The 14,699-nt window shown below is 39.2% G+C and overlaps 1 protein-coding gene across 1 annotated transcript in view; it reads right to left on the bottom strand.

Annotated features, from left to right (window-relative positions):
- Nucleotides 1-682: 682 nt before the first annotated feature.
- The window catches only part of AASDHPPT (aminoadipate-semialdehyde dehydrogenase-phosphopantetheinyl transferase), a gene marked incomplete at both ends in the record, with an annotated part of 35,725 nt that continues 21,708 nt past the window's right edge, over nucleotides 683-14,699 (bottom strand). The window contains 2 exons of the mRNA XM_082007134.1: nucleotides 683-853; nucleotides 7,249-7,326. Coding sequence (XP_081863260.1) covers nucleotides 683-853; nucleotides 7,249-7,326 — 249 coding nt within the window. The remainder of the gene's footprint in view (nucleotides 854-7,248; nucleotides 7,327-14,699) is intronic.

Consider the following 14,699-nt stretch of genomic DNA (forward strand, 5'->3'; position numbering starts at 1 on the left):
CTGAGAGAAAAATACAAAAAGAAGCATTAAAAAGCCAATCCTAAATTACATACAGGAAGCTTTAATTAACACAGATTGTAAATGAAATGGATATGAAATACTTCTAAGTTAATTTCCTGCCTCAAACTAGTTTTGCACAGATGTAGTTCCAAGACTACTAGGATTGAGACTTCTTCAGCCTGCTATTACACAAATTCAAAGTGTTGTACAAACACTTGCACCACATAGTAATAGCAAAAGGATTTGTACCAATTCTTCTGGCTTTATTTATCCACCTGAGAATAAAACTATTACCTTTGTAAGAGAAAAAGCAGTATCATAATTCAAGCTTCAGCATAAATACAGTATGGAAACACATTTTTATATATTAAACACTTGTTGACTAATCAACAGTATTGTAGCTCTGCTTCCTGTTCCTAGCATGGGTAATTACTGAAATGTAAAAACCACAGGCATGGAGAAGCAAAGAAACATGTGGCCAGCTTAGACTTTTCACTCGGAGGCAAAGTGGAAGAAACACACATCTTCCTTAAGATATCGATAAAGCATGTCAATTTTAAAAAGGTGAAAATCAGACTGTTTAAATAAGAAAAAATATGTTTCATTTACACAGGTGCACTTATTCCCATGCTCTGAATTACGGAGAGTAACAGCATAAAAACTTTGACAATTTTATTTTTCTTTATAAGCATTCTTCTCTTGAATGTGAATTCTGTGTCACTGGACTCTCCTCCTTAGAACAAAAATTATCCCAATATGCAGAATCCTCAGGTGCGACTGGAATGCCAGATGCAACTAAATCTTCAAAAGTCAATAATGTAAACTGTGGATGGTTAGGCTCCGTGGAACGTATCTAAGGAAAGTACATATTAGTATTACATGAATCAATAAATCTCAATTTCTTCCTGCAATATTCCCTGTCCTTTAAACCACACATTGCTTACTGAAGAAGAAAGAAAATATTCCAGTTGAGACCAATGTCACTGTCCTTATTTTAGGCTATACAGTAAGTAATAGAAGCATGTAACAGGCCACATAGAAAAAGCAAGTTTTCCTTTGAAACTCAATTCAGAAAAATGAAAGAATGAGGGATAGACAATGATGCAAACACCACAGAATGACTGTTTAAGTCTGAAAGAAAAAAAACACCAACAAACCCAAACAAACTGTACTTCTTTTTCCAGGAGACATAATTATTTGATATGATAGCACGAGTATTTATTCCACTAGAAGTGTGCCTGTTCATACTCTTTTTTAATACCAGCAATCACTGGGATTGTGCATGCTTCTCTCAAACTCATGCTATTTAAGGACAAAAGTGGTCACATCAACCCACAATTCCCAGTGTTAAATACAGATTAACTGCAGACAGAGATACTGCAGATGAGAGTTTCATGGTCTCTCTGGCAGATCCATCACTTCAAGAAAAAACACATTTCAAAGAAAAAAGGGTTCTGTGTTTTGAGCACGTTACTGTGCAGCCTGCTGTATGGTATCTGCAAGTGTAATTCTTTCCAACCAGCAGGCCATTAGTACACCCGCATGAATCAAACATGAATATAGCTGATCCTTCTAAATTTGGCATTTGCTCCAGCAAAATCCAACATATCCTTAACGTTTAATATTTAATAGAATTCAGCAGGGCTACTCTGCAGTGGGGTTACTCTCTATCACACACACTGACATATTTTTGATGCATGCTAAGGTACTGCTCTGGAGGAGCAAATACTGATGTCTGGTAATCACAGAATGGCTGAGATTGGAAGGGAGCTCTGGAGGTCATCTGGTCCAGCAGCCCTGCTCAAGCAGGGCCACCTAGAGCCAGCTGCCCAGGACCACATCCAGGCAGCTTTTGAATATCACCAAGGATGGAGACTCCACAACCTCCCTGGGCAATCTCAGTCACCCTCACAGTGAAAAAAAAGTGTTTCCTGATGTTCAGAGGGAATCTCCTGTGTTTCAGCTTGTGCCCAATGCTTCTGGTCCTGTAACTGGGCCCCAATGAAAAAAGCCTGGCTCTATCCAGTTTGCACCCTCCCTTCAGGTATTTAGACATATTACTAAGATCTCCCTGTGTCTTCTCTTCTCCAGGCTGAACAGTCACAGCTCTCTCAGCCTTTCCTCATAGCAGAGACATTCCCATCCCTTAATCATCTTTGTGGCCCTTCGCTATGAGGCCTTACCAGTGCTGAGTAAAGGGCAAAGATCACCTCCCTCGACCTGCTGGCAATACTTTATCTAATGCAGCCCAGGATACCATCAGCCTTCTTTGCTGTAAGGCCACATTGAACATGAACCAGCAATCTGGTGTTAACCAGGAACCTCAGTGCCTTTTATGCAAAGCAGCTTTCCAGCTGGGTGGCCACCTGCATATACTGGTGCCTGGGGTTGCTCCTCCCTAGGTGCAGGACTTTGTTGAACTTCATGAGGTTCCTGTTGGCCCATTTCTTCAGCCTGTTGAGGTCTCTCTGAATGGCAGCACAACCTCCTGACATATCAGCCTCTCCTCCCAGTTTTGTGTCATTGGCAAACCTGCTGAGGGTACACTGCCCCATCATCCAGATCATTAATGAAGATGTTAAACCAGACTGGACCTAGTTACAATCCCTGGGGTACACCACGTTACTGGGTCCAGCCAGACTTCATGCCACTGATCGCCACCCTCTGGGCCCAACCATTCAAAGAGTTTTCAGTGCACCTTACTGTCTGCTTATCCAGCCCATACATCAACAGTTTCTCTAAGAGAATCTTATGAGACAAAGTGTCAGAGGCAGAAGGTACTGAACTCCAGGTGGACAATATCCACTGCTCTCCCCTCATCTACCAGGCTAGTCATTTCTAGTCCTTGATGTGCCTGGAAATGGTTTCCAGCATTAGCTGCTCTACCACCTTTCCAGAGATTGAGGTGAGGCTAACGGGCCTGTAATTCCCTGGGTCCTCTTTCTTGAAGATAAGAGTGACATTTGCTTTCCTCCAGTCTTTGAGCACTTCTCCCCATCACCATGATCAACCAAAGATTATTGAGAGTGTCTTCTCAATGACATCTGCCAGCTCCCTTAGCACTTGCAGGTGCATCCCATGTGGGCCCATGGACTTACATATGTCCAGTTTGCTTAAGTATTCCATGACCTGACCCTCTTCCACCAAGGGTAAATCTTCCTTGCTCCTTCCCCTCTGGTCTCTGGGACCTGTGATTTCTGAAGGCTGGTCATGCTAGTAAAGACTGAGGCAAAGGTGACATTCAGTACCTCAGCCTTTTCCATGTCCTGTGTAGTCAGGGCCTCTGTCTCATTGAGCAAAGGGCTCGTATTTTCCCTAGTCGTCCTTTTGTCATCTGTGTACTTATAGAAGCCTTTCTTGTTGTGTTTGATGTCCCTGGTTGGATTCAATTCCATCTGGGCTTTAGCTTTCCTAACTTCATCCTTGGATACTCAGACAATGTTTCTGTATTCCTCTCAGGTTACCCATCCTTGCTTCCACCCTCTGCATGCTTCCTTTTTGCATTTGAATTTGGCTAGGATCTCTTTGTTCATCCATGCAGGCCTCCTGGCATTTTTGCCTAACTTCTTATTCTTTGGGATAGAACTCTCTTGAGCTTGGAGGAGGCGATCCTTGAATATTAACCAGCTCTCTTAAGCCTCGCTTCCCTCCAAGACCTTATACCACAGGACTCTTCCAAGCAGATCTCTGAGGAAGCCAAAGTCTGCTCTCCTCAAGTCCAGGGTTGCGAGCCCTCCTCCCTGCCCGTAGAATGCTGAAATCCACAATCTCATGTTTGCTGTCGCCATCTCGCTCTATTGGACATAGGGGAAGCTTCTAGCAGCTTCTCACAGAAGCCCCCCAGGTACCAAAACCTTGCCATGCAAACACAATACAATGATATGACATCATGCTCAGAATATAAAGCTGGGGGAAGGAGGAGGAAAGGGGGTATGTTTGGCGTTATGGCATTTGTTTTCCCAAGTAACTGTTACATGTGATGGAGCCTTGCTTTCCTGGAGATGGTTGAACATTGGGAAGTAGTGAATGAATTGCTTGCTTTGCTTTGCTGGTACATGTGGCTTTTGCTTTACTTCTTAAACTGTCTTTATCTCAACCCACGAGTTCTCTCACTTTTACTGTTCTGATTCTCTCACCCATCCCACCAGGGGGGAGTGAGCAAGTTGCTGTGTGGTGCTTAATTGCAGGTTGGGGTTAAACCATGACAACACCTCTCCTCATGGGGTCCTCCATCACTTGAGGGAGTAAGTTGTCATCAATGGACTCCAGGAGCCTCCTGAATTCCTTATGTCCTGCTGTGTCTCTCCAGCAGATATTGGGGTGTTTCAACTCCCCCACAAGGATCAGTACCTGCGAAAGGGAGGCTGCTTCTACCTGTCTGTAGAAGGCCTGATTAAATTTCTGTTCAGTGGAGTATAGCAGAAACACACTGTAATGTCACCTTGACTTTTCCTCTCTTTAATCCTAACACAAACTCTCAGCTGCCTCCTCATCCATCCCCAGGCAGAGCTTCATGCACTCCAGCTGCTCTCTCACAGAAAGGGCAACTCCCCCTCCTCACCTTCCCAGCCTATCTTTCCTAAAGAGCCTGTACCCCTTGATTGCAACACTCTCACCATTGGAGCCATCCCACAACATGTCCATGATCCCAACAAGACCGCAGCCCTGTAAATTCACACAGACCTCTAACCCATCATGTTTACTGCCCATACTGTGTGCACTAGTGTACAGGTACTTCAGAGAGGCACCCCATCATGTCGAGTTCCTGGAGAGGATTTGGAGGACCTGTCCATAATAGTGCCTTGTAGGCATTTCCTTGCTTACATGCAAGTGCTGGAGGTGATGCTGCCTACGGCCCATTTTGTTGATTTTGTTATCCCTTCCCATCACAGCAGTGAAGGCAGGTCAGTAAATAGGTAAAAGAGCAAAAATGTCTATTCTCTGTTTCAGTGTTTGAGCGGTAAGCTACTGAGAGGAACAAATGGAGAAACAACAAAATGGTTTGTGTTTGTTGTAACAGCACAGCAAAACTCAAAGTTGTCCAATGCAGACTGAAATCAAAAGTTAATTGAGCTGCCTATCACTTTATATCCTCACACAAGTGACATGGTTGAGACATTCCTGTTCATCTGGCATTCTGTACGTGAGGTAAAGCTGCAGGAATTGTGCCTAGAGCCATGCAAGTGATATCAGATATGCATACCAAATATGAACTAAGCCTCGGAGCTAAGTGGATTGTTAAAAGATCTAGTTTGAACTTCAGCAAATGCTTCTCTGAAGACAAGAGTGTTCTGAATTCATCACAAGTCCTGTGAACTTTAGCAAGTAATAGGTGAAAAGTTATTTTATAGCTGGCATAGGAATTATAAACTCAGCCAGCTTTCATTGAAACCTGCCTCAGATAACTGTCTAGATCTAGCTAAGAGTGCAGATAAATGTTCTCTCTCTTCAAGCATAACAGCAATCATTAGTAGACATTTTGTTAAGATTCTTGACACTGGAGAATTTAAATTATAGTACTTCAATGTATCAATTGGTCTTTCCTGTGAATTGTAGGTACTTGCTATCAGGTTGGGAAGAAAGCTTGCTGAAAGGACATGTTCTGCAAACAGGACATAATGAATCACTCCTGTGATAGCAGAGAGGGAACAGAGACAAGCATTGACATTCTGAAGCAATAGCATAATGTCTACATAATCAATTTTTTTTAAACTAATATGAAGAACACCTTTTCCCCTCAACACACCTAGCAATACATAGAATCCTTTTTTACAGTTCTGTTAGAAAGGGAGAAGGCCACTTTCATTTCTTCCACATTCCCGTTAGGAGTCCTGAAAAGGCACAATACGACAGTACAGAATTTTTTACTTTATTTCCATATTGGAGAGACACAGAATGCTCACTTGTCCTATTTAAAATTACCTTTTTTCAGTGAATCGAGCTAATGAAATTTAGGTCACCACAAATTTAGTCAGCGGACAAGTATGCATTTGAGACTTTTCTTGATTCAAAGACTTTTTATTACAACTCTTGATACCATGACTATTCTTTCTATGATAATTTTAAGGTGTGTGACAGGTGAAGGTCAGTACTTAAAAATCCTGGATTTTTGTAGAATACTTAGGTAATTGTCTTTAAAAATAATGGCCACCTTTTCACCTGAGACACATTTATCAATATTCCTGTAGGAAAGACGATATGCAGCCCCACTAGGAATCAAGCATGTCCTGTCAAACAGAACACACATATTTTGTTAAAGAATATTTGAGCACTGATTTACCATGGTAAATCCTCAAAGGTAGTTTATACCTCTTTCTTTAATCTAACCAATACTAGTTAAAAGATCTGCCTCTGTGTTATCCGTGATCACAGACTCAGACTTTATGACCATGATAGATGTGTGCATGACCGCTTTCACCCTTCATATACTAATTATTTTTTTCTAGTTCCTGGCAGAACCTTTGCATCTGAATAACAGAAAATAACTAACCCATTTTTCTATGAGCAACTACAACACCACAGACAAACCCGGCAATTCATCACATTTTCCTCTGCTGACTGTCTGGCTATTTCAGCTACAAACTTGGCAGTCTGCCTCAAATTTGACTTTTATTGCTATTTTCATGACCCAGGTCTTTGTTGAATTACAAAGAAAATCCTGAAAAGCTTTTAAGTAGCTTTGTTGCTTCTCTCAATAAAGAAATCACATGGAATGAAAACTAACACTGCTGTTCTTAGCATCTGTTGGTTGTTGTTGCTTGTCTCAAGGGTTGTCTTGTCATAAAGGTGTCTGAGAGATGGATCTGCTCTGGGATACGTGCACTGACAGTCCCCCATTAAAATCAACTTGGTGAGGTGCCCTACTAGTTTAACAGTCCAGATTGGTTCACTGTCTCCATTTTCCTCTGTGAAAACCGTCTTTCCCACATGAGTATTAGCAGGCTGTGATAAAAATCACTTAATCTTCTCTTGAATGAACACATTGAATGCTGTAACACATACATTACAGATTTGACACTAACTGTTGCTGTCCTCTGAAACCCGTTTCTCCTTCCCAGACCTTTCCTAAAACAGGCACAACAGAATGACAGGTCACAGTTCAGTAACAATCTGGTTAATTCTGTGCTTAAAATAAGCTTTCTCCTCAGCCCTGCATCTGAGATAATGCACTTTTAGCTACAGCATCAGAATATGGTTATATTCAAGTGATTAGTTACCAAGGCCTGAAAACATTTCACAATTTCTTACATCAGAATGCTTCTGTCCAAATCCCTCCTGCTTCCCAAGAGCCACTGCAACATGATGACGGTCATCTAACCGGGTTTCCTAGTAAAGATAAAAAATGGCAATGTAAAGGCATTTTCTTTACTCTGTTTCCAGCAAAGACTATATACATGTTTAAAATATGGTTCACAACAACACCAAAACATAACTTAAAAAGTGTTAAAATAATTACATTCAAAAAACAATAGTCCCTTTTAGCAGTTTCATTGGAGAGTTCAAGGATACAGATACATTAAAAAGTTAGCAGGGCTGAACTGGTTACTATAGGTTACCATCATCACACCCATTTGGAGATATTTATATTCAATTTTGTGACCTTAGCATTCTTTTACCAGTCCCTCCTAATTCACAAGCCATATAACCCATCTTAGCTATCTGTTTTCCAATGAGATGAACTGTGAACTTCTGGGAGGTATGCTGAAAAACAATGTAAGTGCAAACTTAAACCAGTGACTCTCTCTCTCTTGGCTTCAGACAGCATTTAAGATCACAACTTCAGATTTCTGACATGGCAGTCTGAGCACTACTCTGTGTAAGTACAAATCAATTTTCCTCAAGAAACATTTTTAGATATATAACTATACATTTAGTAATATAGGTTATCTATTAAATAGTTTCGTTTAAAAGTGCTTTCCAGGCTAAGAATTCATCCCAAACAATTAATTTCAGAAAAAAACACTTTTATATACTGTTTCTGAATAATGTTTATTCTATAGTAAAGTCATAATCCTGTTGGCATATATATATATATATATATATATATAAAAACAAAAAAGGTGAGGGAGAAAATACTGTTTTCCTTGCCTCTTTATCCAAAAATTTTCACATAATTTCTGCACAAGCTTTCTGAAATGGAATTCAAGAATAACAAGAATTTGACCTAGAAAAATTGAACAATTTAGATACGAGCTAATAGTCTGGATATTCTCCTAGGAGGTATGACTGAACCTCCAAGTTCCACTTCCTTGGGAAATACTCTAACTGCACTGTATTAGAATATAAAGAAAGCATCATGATGTCCTATTTCCTCTGACAGGCTGTTGGTTATCTTCCCCCCCCCCCCCTTTTAATGTAAGAAAAATGTCTTTTAAAACAATGCTGTCAGTCTGCATTAAGCTTCTCTACAGTTCATCTACTATTATAGGATTTTCAAAGGTTTCAGTTGCAAGGATACCATTTCTGTGATTTGCAAACAGCCCTGTATATAAAGAAAGTGCCAAGATGCTCAGCTCAGATCCACTCAACCCAGCTCAGCCCAGACAGCAGATGCTCTAGTCATGTGTAGCAGCAGTACAACTATAAGGTTGGGAGACTTTACTGGCACAGATTTGGGTGTCTTGGCAGATAGTGCTGGTGTGGGAGTAGAACTGTGTTTTTACTTTGATCTCTTCAGTACCAAAACTGTGCTTATTTGACAGATTTAGGAGAGAATTTTGTATCCCTCACCTACTTAAAAACAAAACATCAAGCTCATGTTGTTTTACCTTTCTGTAAAGCACTAGTAAGAAAATGACAACTTCAATTTTGTCTAGATTAGGAGAAATATTTGCATAAGAAATATTCACATGAGAAACATTAACAAATCTGCAGTGTAAGTGGTATTTCCCACAACTGCAAGAGCTATAGGTGTACTTACTATGAACTGTTTTACTAGGTTCTCCATCCCTTTACCAGGGTACAAGACTGAAAATAAGTCATCCATAAAGAATGCTACCTCAGGTTTGATGAAATCTAACCATTCGTACACATCACACGCACTTTACAAGAGCATGTAGTGGTGGGACAAGGGGTAATGCCTTTAAACTGCAGGAGGGCAGATTTAGATATGCAGAAGAAATTCTTCACTCTGAGGGTGGTGAGGCACTGGAACAGGTTGCCTGGAGAAGCTGTGGATGCTCCATCCCTAGAAGTGTTCAAGGCCTGCTCTAGCAGTGGAAAGTGTCCCTGCCCCTGGCAAGGGGCTTAGAACTAGATGATTTTTAAGGTCCCTTCCAACACAAACCATTCTATGATTCATTTCTATAACCTCCTCAAAAATAAAGACTATGAAAATTAGATGTTTGATCAAGTGATGCTAAATGATTTATATAGTTCTAGGGTGGAAGTGTTTTCAGTTTGTCTAGATGGAAAAATGATTACATCTAGGTTTACCATCACTTCATATTCTCCCTTTCTTTCATTTTTTGCATGTGCAAGAGATTAAAGACTGATCAGAACAGAGGACACAGTACAGCACATTCAGCAGTGGCCCACATCTGTAGTCATTAGTCTGCAAATGTGCATTACAGCTTTAAGCTAAATGCACAGAAGTTTATTTCATCGAGTGAACTGATGTATTATTTCTTGCTTGTGCAACTAAAAACATATTATAGATTAAGTCTTTTACATATTGTTAATAAAACATTTTTTTTGTCAGCTTAAAGCTGCATTTAACAGGCAGTGACTCTTTAGATAACGGGGACCATTCCCCTGCAGAAACCCTGCCCAGTGGTTAATGAATTCAGAAGGTTCCACCTCATTTAATTCATGGATCATCTGTGGTCACAAAAGAGTTTTCAGCATCTTACAATAAAAGACAACAAACTATGCCCTCCATCTTTGCTGCTTCACAGGAACATAACTCCAAGCCAAATACAGAAAGGAAGGAGATCTTTCCTGGCCCTTACTAGAGGCCAGCAAAAAACTTAAGGTACGAAGTTAATGAAACACAAAAAACAGCGAATCGGCTTGTTTCCCTGTTCACCTGGAGATATTGCTATACCAGCTTATAAAATAAATCCAACCTCTCAAATGGAAATAGATTATTAAACAAAAAGAGCAAGACGACAACCATACAGAATTCCTCTGAGGAAAAGCATTTGTTTTGTTAAGATTCCTCTCTATAAACCAGAAAACATATAACAGATCAAAATTTGTTTTTCTCTACACAGAACCAGAATATTACTAGCACTGTTCAACCTACAGGCACACAGAGACTTATAATGACCTAATTTCAAAGGCTCAGCAGAATGGTGTGTCTGGGATTCAAAGCATTCTGGATTCACTCAACAACAGACAGCTTATAAGGAAACTGTACCGTCCCAGACAGCAGAACTCATTGCTGTGTGAATCCAGTTGGATTAGCTAATCTTAGAAGTAAAAGTTTTCATTCCTATTTATTCCTGGCAATACAACAGGATTAACATCTCTTACGGAAAGACTCCATTACAGTTGCATACCAACAACAATTACTAAATATGTTCCAAATTGACCCAGGTAATCTCAGTTTGAATTTCATATTCTGTAAGTAATGTATTTGCATATAGACAAACCAAGCAAATATTTGTTGTGAAAAAATGCAAACAATTATTTGTGTAACAGCAGTGATGCCAGGTGATTCTTAATCCCTGGGTAAGGTTTAAGATAAATTGGGTGCTTCCTTTATAAACTGGCTGTATCCAAAATTGAGGTAGGGACCAAAACAGAAGTGTCTTATGTCTCATTTATGATTCTTCTTTCATACAGATTCCAGTAAGTGCTATCCAGCCATTCTTCCTGATTAACTGTACAAAACTGGTATCCATAAGGAAAGATCCATGAATACACTTAACAATTTGCAAATCAGTAATTAGGATTTTTTTTCCCCCACATATCAGATCTGCTACAGATACATACTATAAGCTTATGTTTATCCCTTTAAATTATAAAACTTGTCATAATTGTTATTGATCAACTTCTTTCACTTTTATTAAAATGAACTAGTACTTCATTCTGTAAGTTTATTTTCTTCAAAGGAAGTAAATGGAGTATATAGAATTACCCATAATAATAATAATCATCAGAACAATGACTCCATCCAAAATTAACATCCTGACACAAGTATTAGCCCACTCCTCACTAGGGGCTAACTTCTAATTATTAACTCACTAACTTTTAATTATTACTAAAGAAATTCACCTTTTCTAAATGAGGAAAGTATGCACTGTGTACATGAATAAAGCATATTTAACACACATAGCAGATATAGATTAAATTTAAATTTGTGGTTTTAAATGAAGTTTTACTGTATTTTTTTTCCCCCTACTCCTTCCAAAACAGTTGGAGGGAATTCGAGTACCAATCTCTAGAGTATTATATGAAAACAAGTGCCTAAAGCTAAACCGATCCGTCAAGATCAAACAAGAGGCTGTTTCTGAGCTACTGCCTTCTACCCAAGCTCAAAAATATATGGAGGAGTGGAGAACAGGAAAGACACTTTGAAGAAAACTACACCCTTGGTAAAGGGACTGCAAACAGTCAACTACACAAGGTAGTTCATTTGGTATTTACAATGAAATAACAGAAAATTATTTTTCTTTCAATGTTCACAGAAAATTCTATCTCCAATACGAACAGGCTTTGCTCTTCTTGTGAAGACTTACAGGGTGTCTGAACAGTGCCAACATATATTTGCTCTGATTCACTAGTACTTCTCTTGACCTTTTAGTCATGACAAGTATAAGGTGGTAGATCTTTTTCTACTCTTTATGCTTTTAAGTTACTTTTTTCATATTGCATGGTACTTTCTGAAGGAGATTTCAGAATATTTTGTGTAATTTAAATAGGCAAACCCCCCTTTTATTTCTCTCTTCTGTTTTTGATAAATTAGATTCTCTCTAAAAAATGAAATAAGACAATCCAAAATATGTGACAATTGGATTTTAAACAGCCTTGCTCTCTTTGATCACCTCCTATCATAAAGATATAAGCAGATCTGAAAAGTAAAAGTGAGGTCATTAGATTTTTTTATTTGACAGAAAAAGTTCACTCAGGCAAACTCAGCACAACAGGGAACACAAGGAAAATACTATCCCAGTAATATGCAGTCTTACAGGTGATTCTTAATGCCTTCTCTTGGGTGAGTCTTCCAGATTTATCAAAATTAGTGTTTTCAGTTTACAAGCTGTTTCAGGAATTTGGCTCAAGGGCAAATAATGAAAAAAGAAAAGACTTTTGTAAAAAAGAAAATGGGCACAAAATTAAAAGAAACTTGGGAGAAGACAAAAAAGTAAAGTGATGTTTAATTTTAGGCTGGGGATTGGTAACTGAAAAACTATTTTTTTAATCTCATTTCAATAAAAGTTGATATTTAAATGAAATTATATCCCAATTGTGCTTGTATTTATATGAAACTTGATAATAAATCCTTTCTTTGAAATACTGCAGTCTGCCTCGTTATAAGGCTGCGCTCTTGGGAAGTGGGCGGGCAAGCATGGAAGAGGAGACATTCCTCAGACAAAAATTAAACTAAGCTTCTAGCAGTAATTACTAAGTAATAAGGAAAAATCAAACAATTATAAAGCATTTAAGTAACACAGGGAGCTATCTAGCTCATTATCTTCAGGCTATTTTAGTCAATCAACCACTGGCATGTCAAAGACCAAAATTAGGAGCTCCAGAAGTCAATCAAAAGAGGTAGATGCTTCCTTGACAATGGTACACTGTTAGCATTAATACAGAAAACATTCTAGTAGAAGATGTGTCACAGTCTTTCCTAAGATTTTATTTTACCAGTCTATAATACCAACTAGTGACTTTCATTACATACTCAATTCATAGACAGTGTGGCAGTATCAGTAAGAGGGCTGATTTAGGTATGGGTATACTTCTAAAATAACACAAAACCAAATTTGGCTAGAATTGCTGAAAGGAATGAACTGTGGAAAAAGAAAAAAAAAAAAGAGGTCAACATGCTACAAGTTGAATGTTACTGGCACATTCATTCTTTTTTACTACATGTGTACCATACATGTAGTTAGTATACAACACAAAACAAGCATAGAGCAGAAATTTGTCATTTAGACAAGCTCTACTGGAACAGTTGTGTCCAACACTGTAGGTATTTTCAAAATGTAAATGCATATTGGAAACTGAATACTCCTACTTGAAAAGTACGCTTGACTATTTTGTGAAATTGCAAAGTGCGTATTCTTGCTAGCCAGGTACATACCAGCTGCACAAACTTATGACAGACTGGAACAAGGTGTGCTTTACAGACAATTTTAAAGTCACAATGCCTTTTGAATTGCTTCCTTTAAGTGGTTGATGGAAAGTGCCTCCAGGCACTATGACTAGAATCATTGAGGTTGGAAAACAGTCTTAAGATCATCAAGTCCAACCGTTAGCCTAACACTACCAAGTCCACCCACTAAACCATGGCCCTATCAGTTCTTTCTCTCTATACCGTTTTGTCGTGGTTTAATCCCAGGCAGCAACTAAGCACCACACAGCCAGTCACTCACTACCCCACAGTGGAACAGGGGAGAGACCTGGGAGGGTAAAACTTAGAAAACTTGTGGGTTGAGATGAAGACAGTTTAATAGGTAAAGCAAAGCCATGCACACAAGCAGAGCAGAACAGGGAATTCTTTCGCTAATTCCCATCAGCAGGCAGGTGTTCAGCCATCTCCAGGGAAGCAGGGCTCCATCATGCATAACAGTTACTTGGGAAGATGGACACCATAACTCCGAACGTCCCCTCCGCCTCTTCTTCTTCGTCACAACTTTATATACCGAGCATCATGTAGTATGGAATATCTCTTTGGCCAGCCTGGGTCAGCTGTCCTGGCTGTGTCCCCCGCTAGCTTCCTGTGCATTACCAGACTTCTCGCTGGCAGGCCAGCATGAGAAGCTGGACAGTCCTTGACTGCTTAGCAACAACCCAAAATACATTATCAACATTTTCTCATCTCAAATCCAAAACATAGCCTCATACTAACTTCTATGAAGAAATTAACTCTATCCCAGCTGAAACCAGGACACCTTTAAACTACAGTAGATGCTATTGATCATTTCCCAACAAATCTAACAGGACAGACGTTTTAGTGATAACTCTCAATAACTTTCAAGAAGGAAAACCAAACAAAACCCCAAAACCCAACACTCAGATAGAACATTGAGCCCAAACTAATGTTCCAATTAAGCAGAGGCAAGTTTTTTGCATCTCTCCATCCCAACAGTCAGCAGCCAATCAGCACGCCAGAACTCCAAACCCACAAAAGCGCGTTTCTACCAGCTTGTATGGACAAGAATTGAGAAAGCCAAAAGGACCTGAAGACCCATCTTCCATTTTTAACATTTAACAAACACTAACTAATAGAGTTAGTTAATCACTAGTCCCATTCTAGACCAACTAATGAAGAACTTTAAAATCTTATATTCAGACCTAATTTCTGAACAGTGTCTGCTTCAGTGAACTTCCTGCATGCCCTACGATGAATTTCATAGAGTGCAAGAAATATACTCCAGGAAAAGAAAAAATAAATAGCCATTATAATGAAGATATCTCTGGGGTGTTTTTGCAATCATCAAAAATACTTTAAAATGCTGCAGATTTAAATCTGTTTTGATTTATGTATGTTCAATGTGGTTATACAGAACAAAAGTGTGAAGCTGGAA

Source organism: Phaethon aethereus (assembly GCF_964289735.1).
Source record: "Phaethon aethereus genome assembly, chromosome: 1".
Classification (NCBI taxonomy): Eukaryota; Metazoa; Chordata; class Aves; order Phaethontiformes; family Phaethontidae; genus Phaethon; species Phaethon aethereus.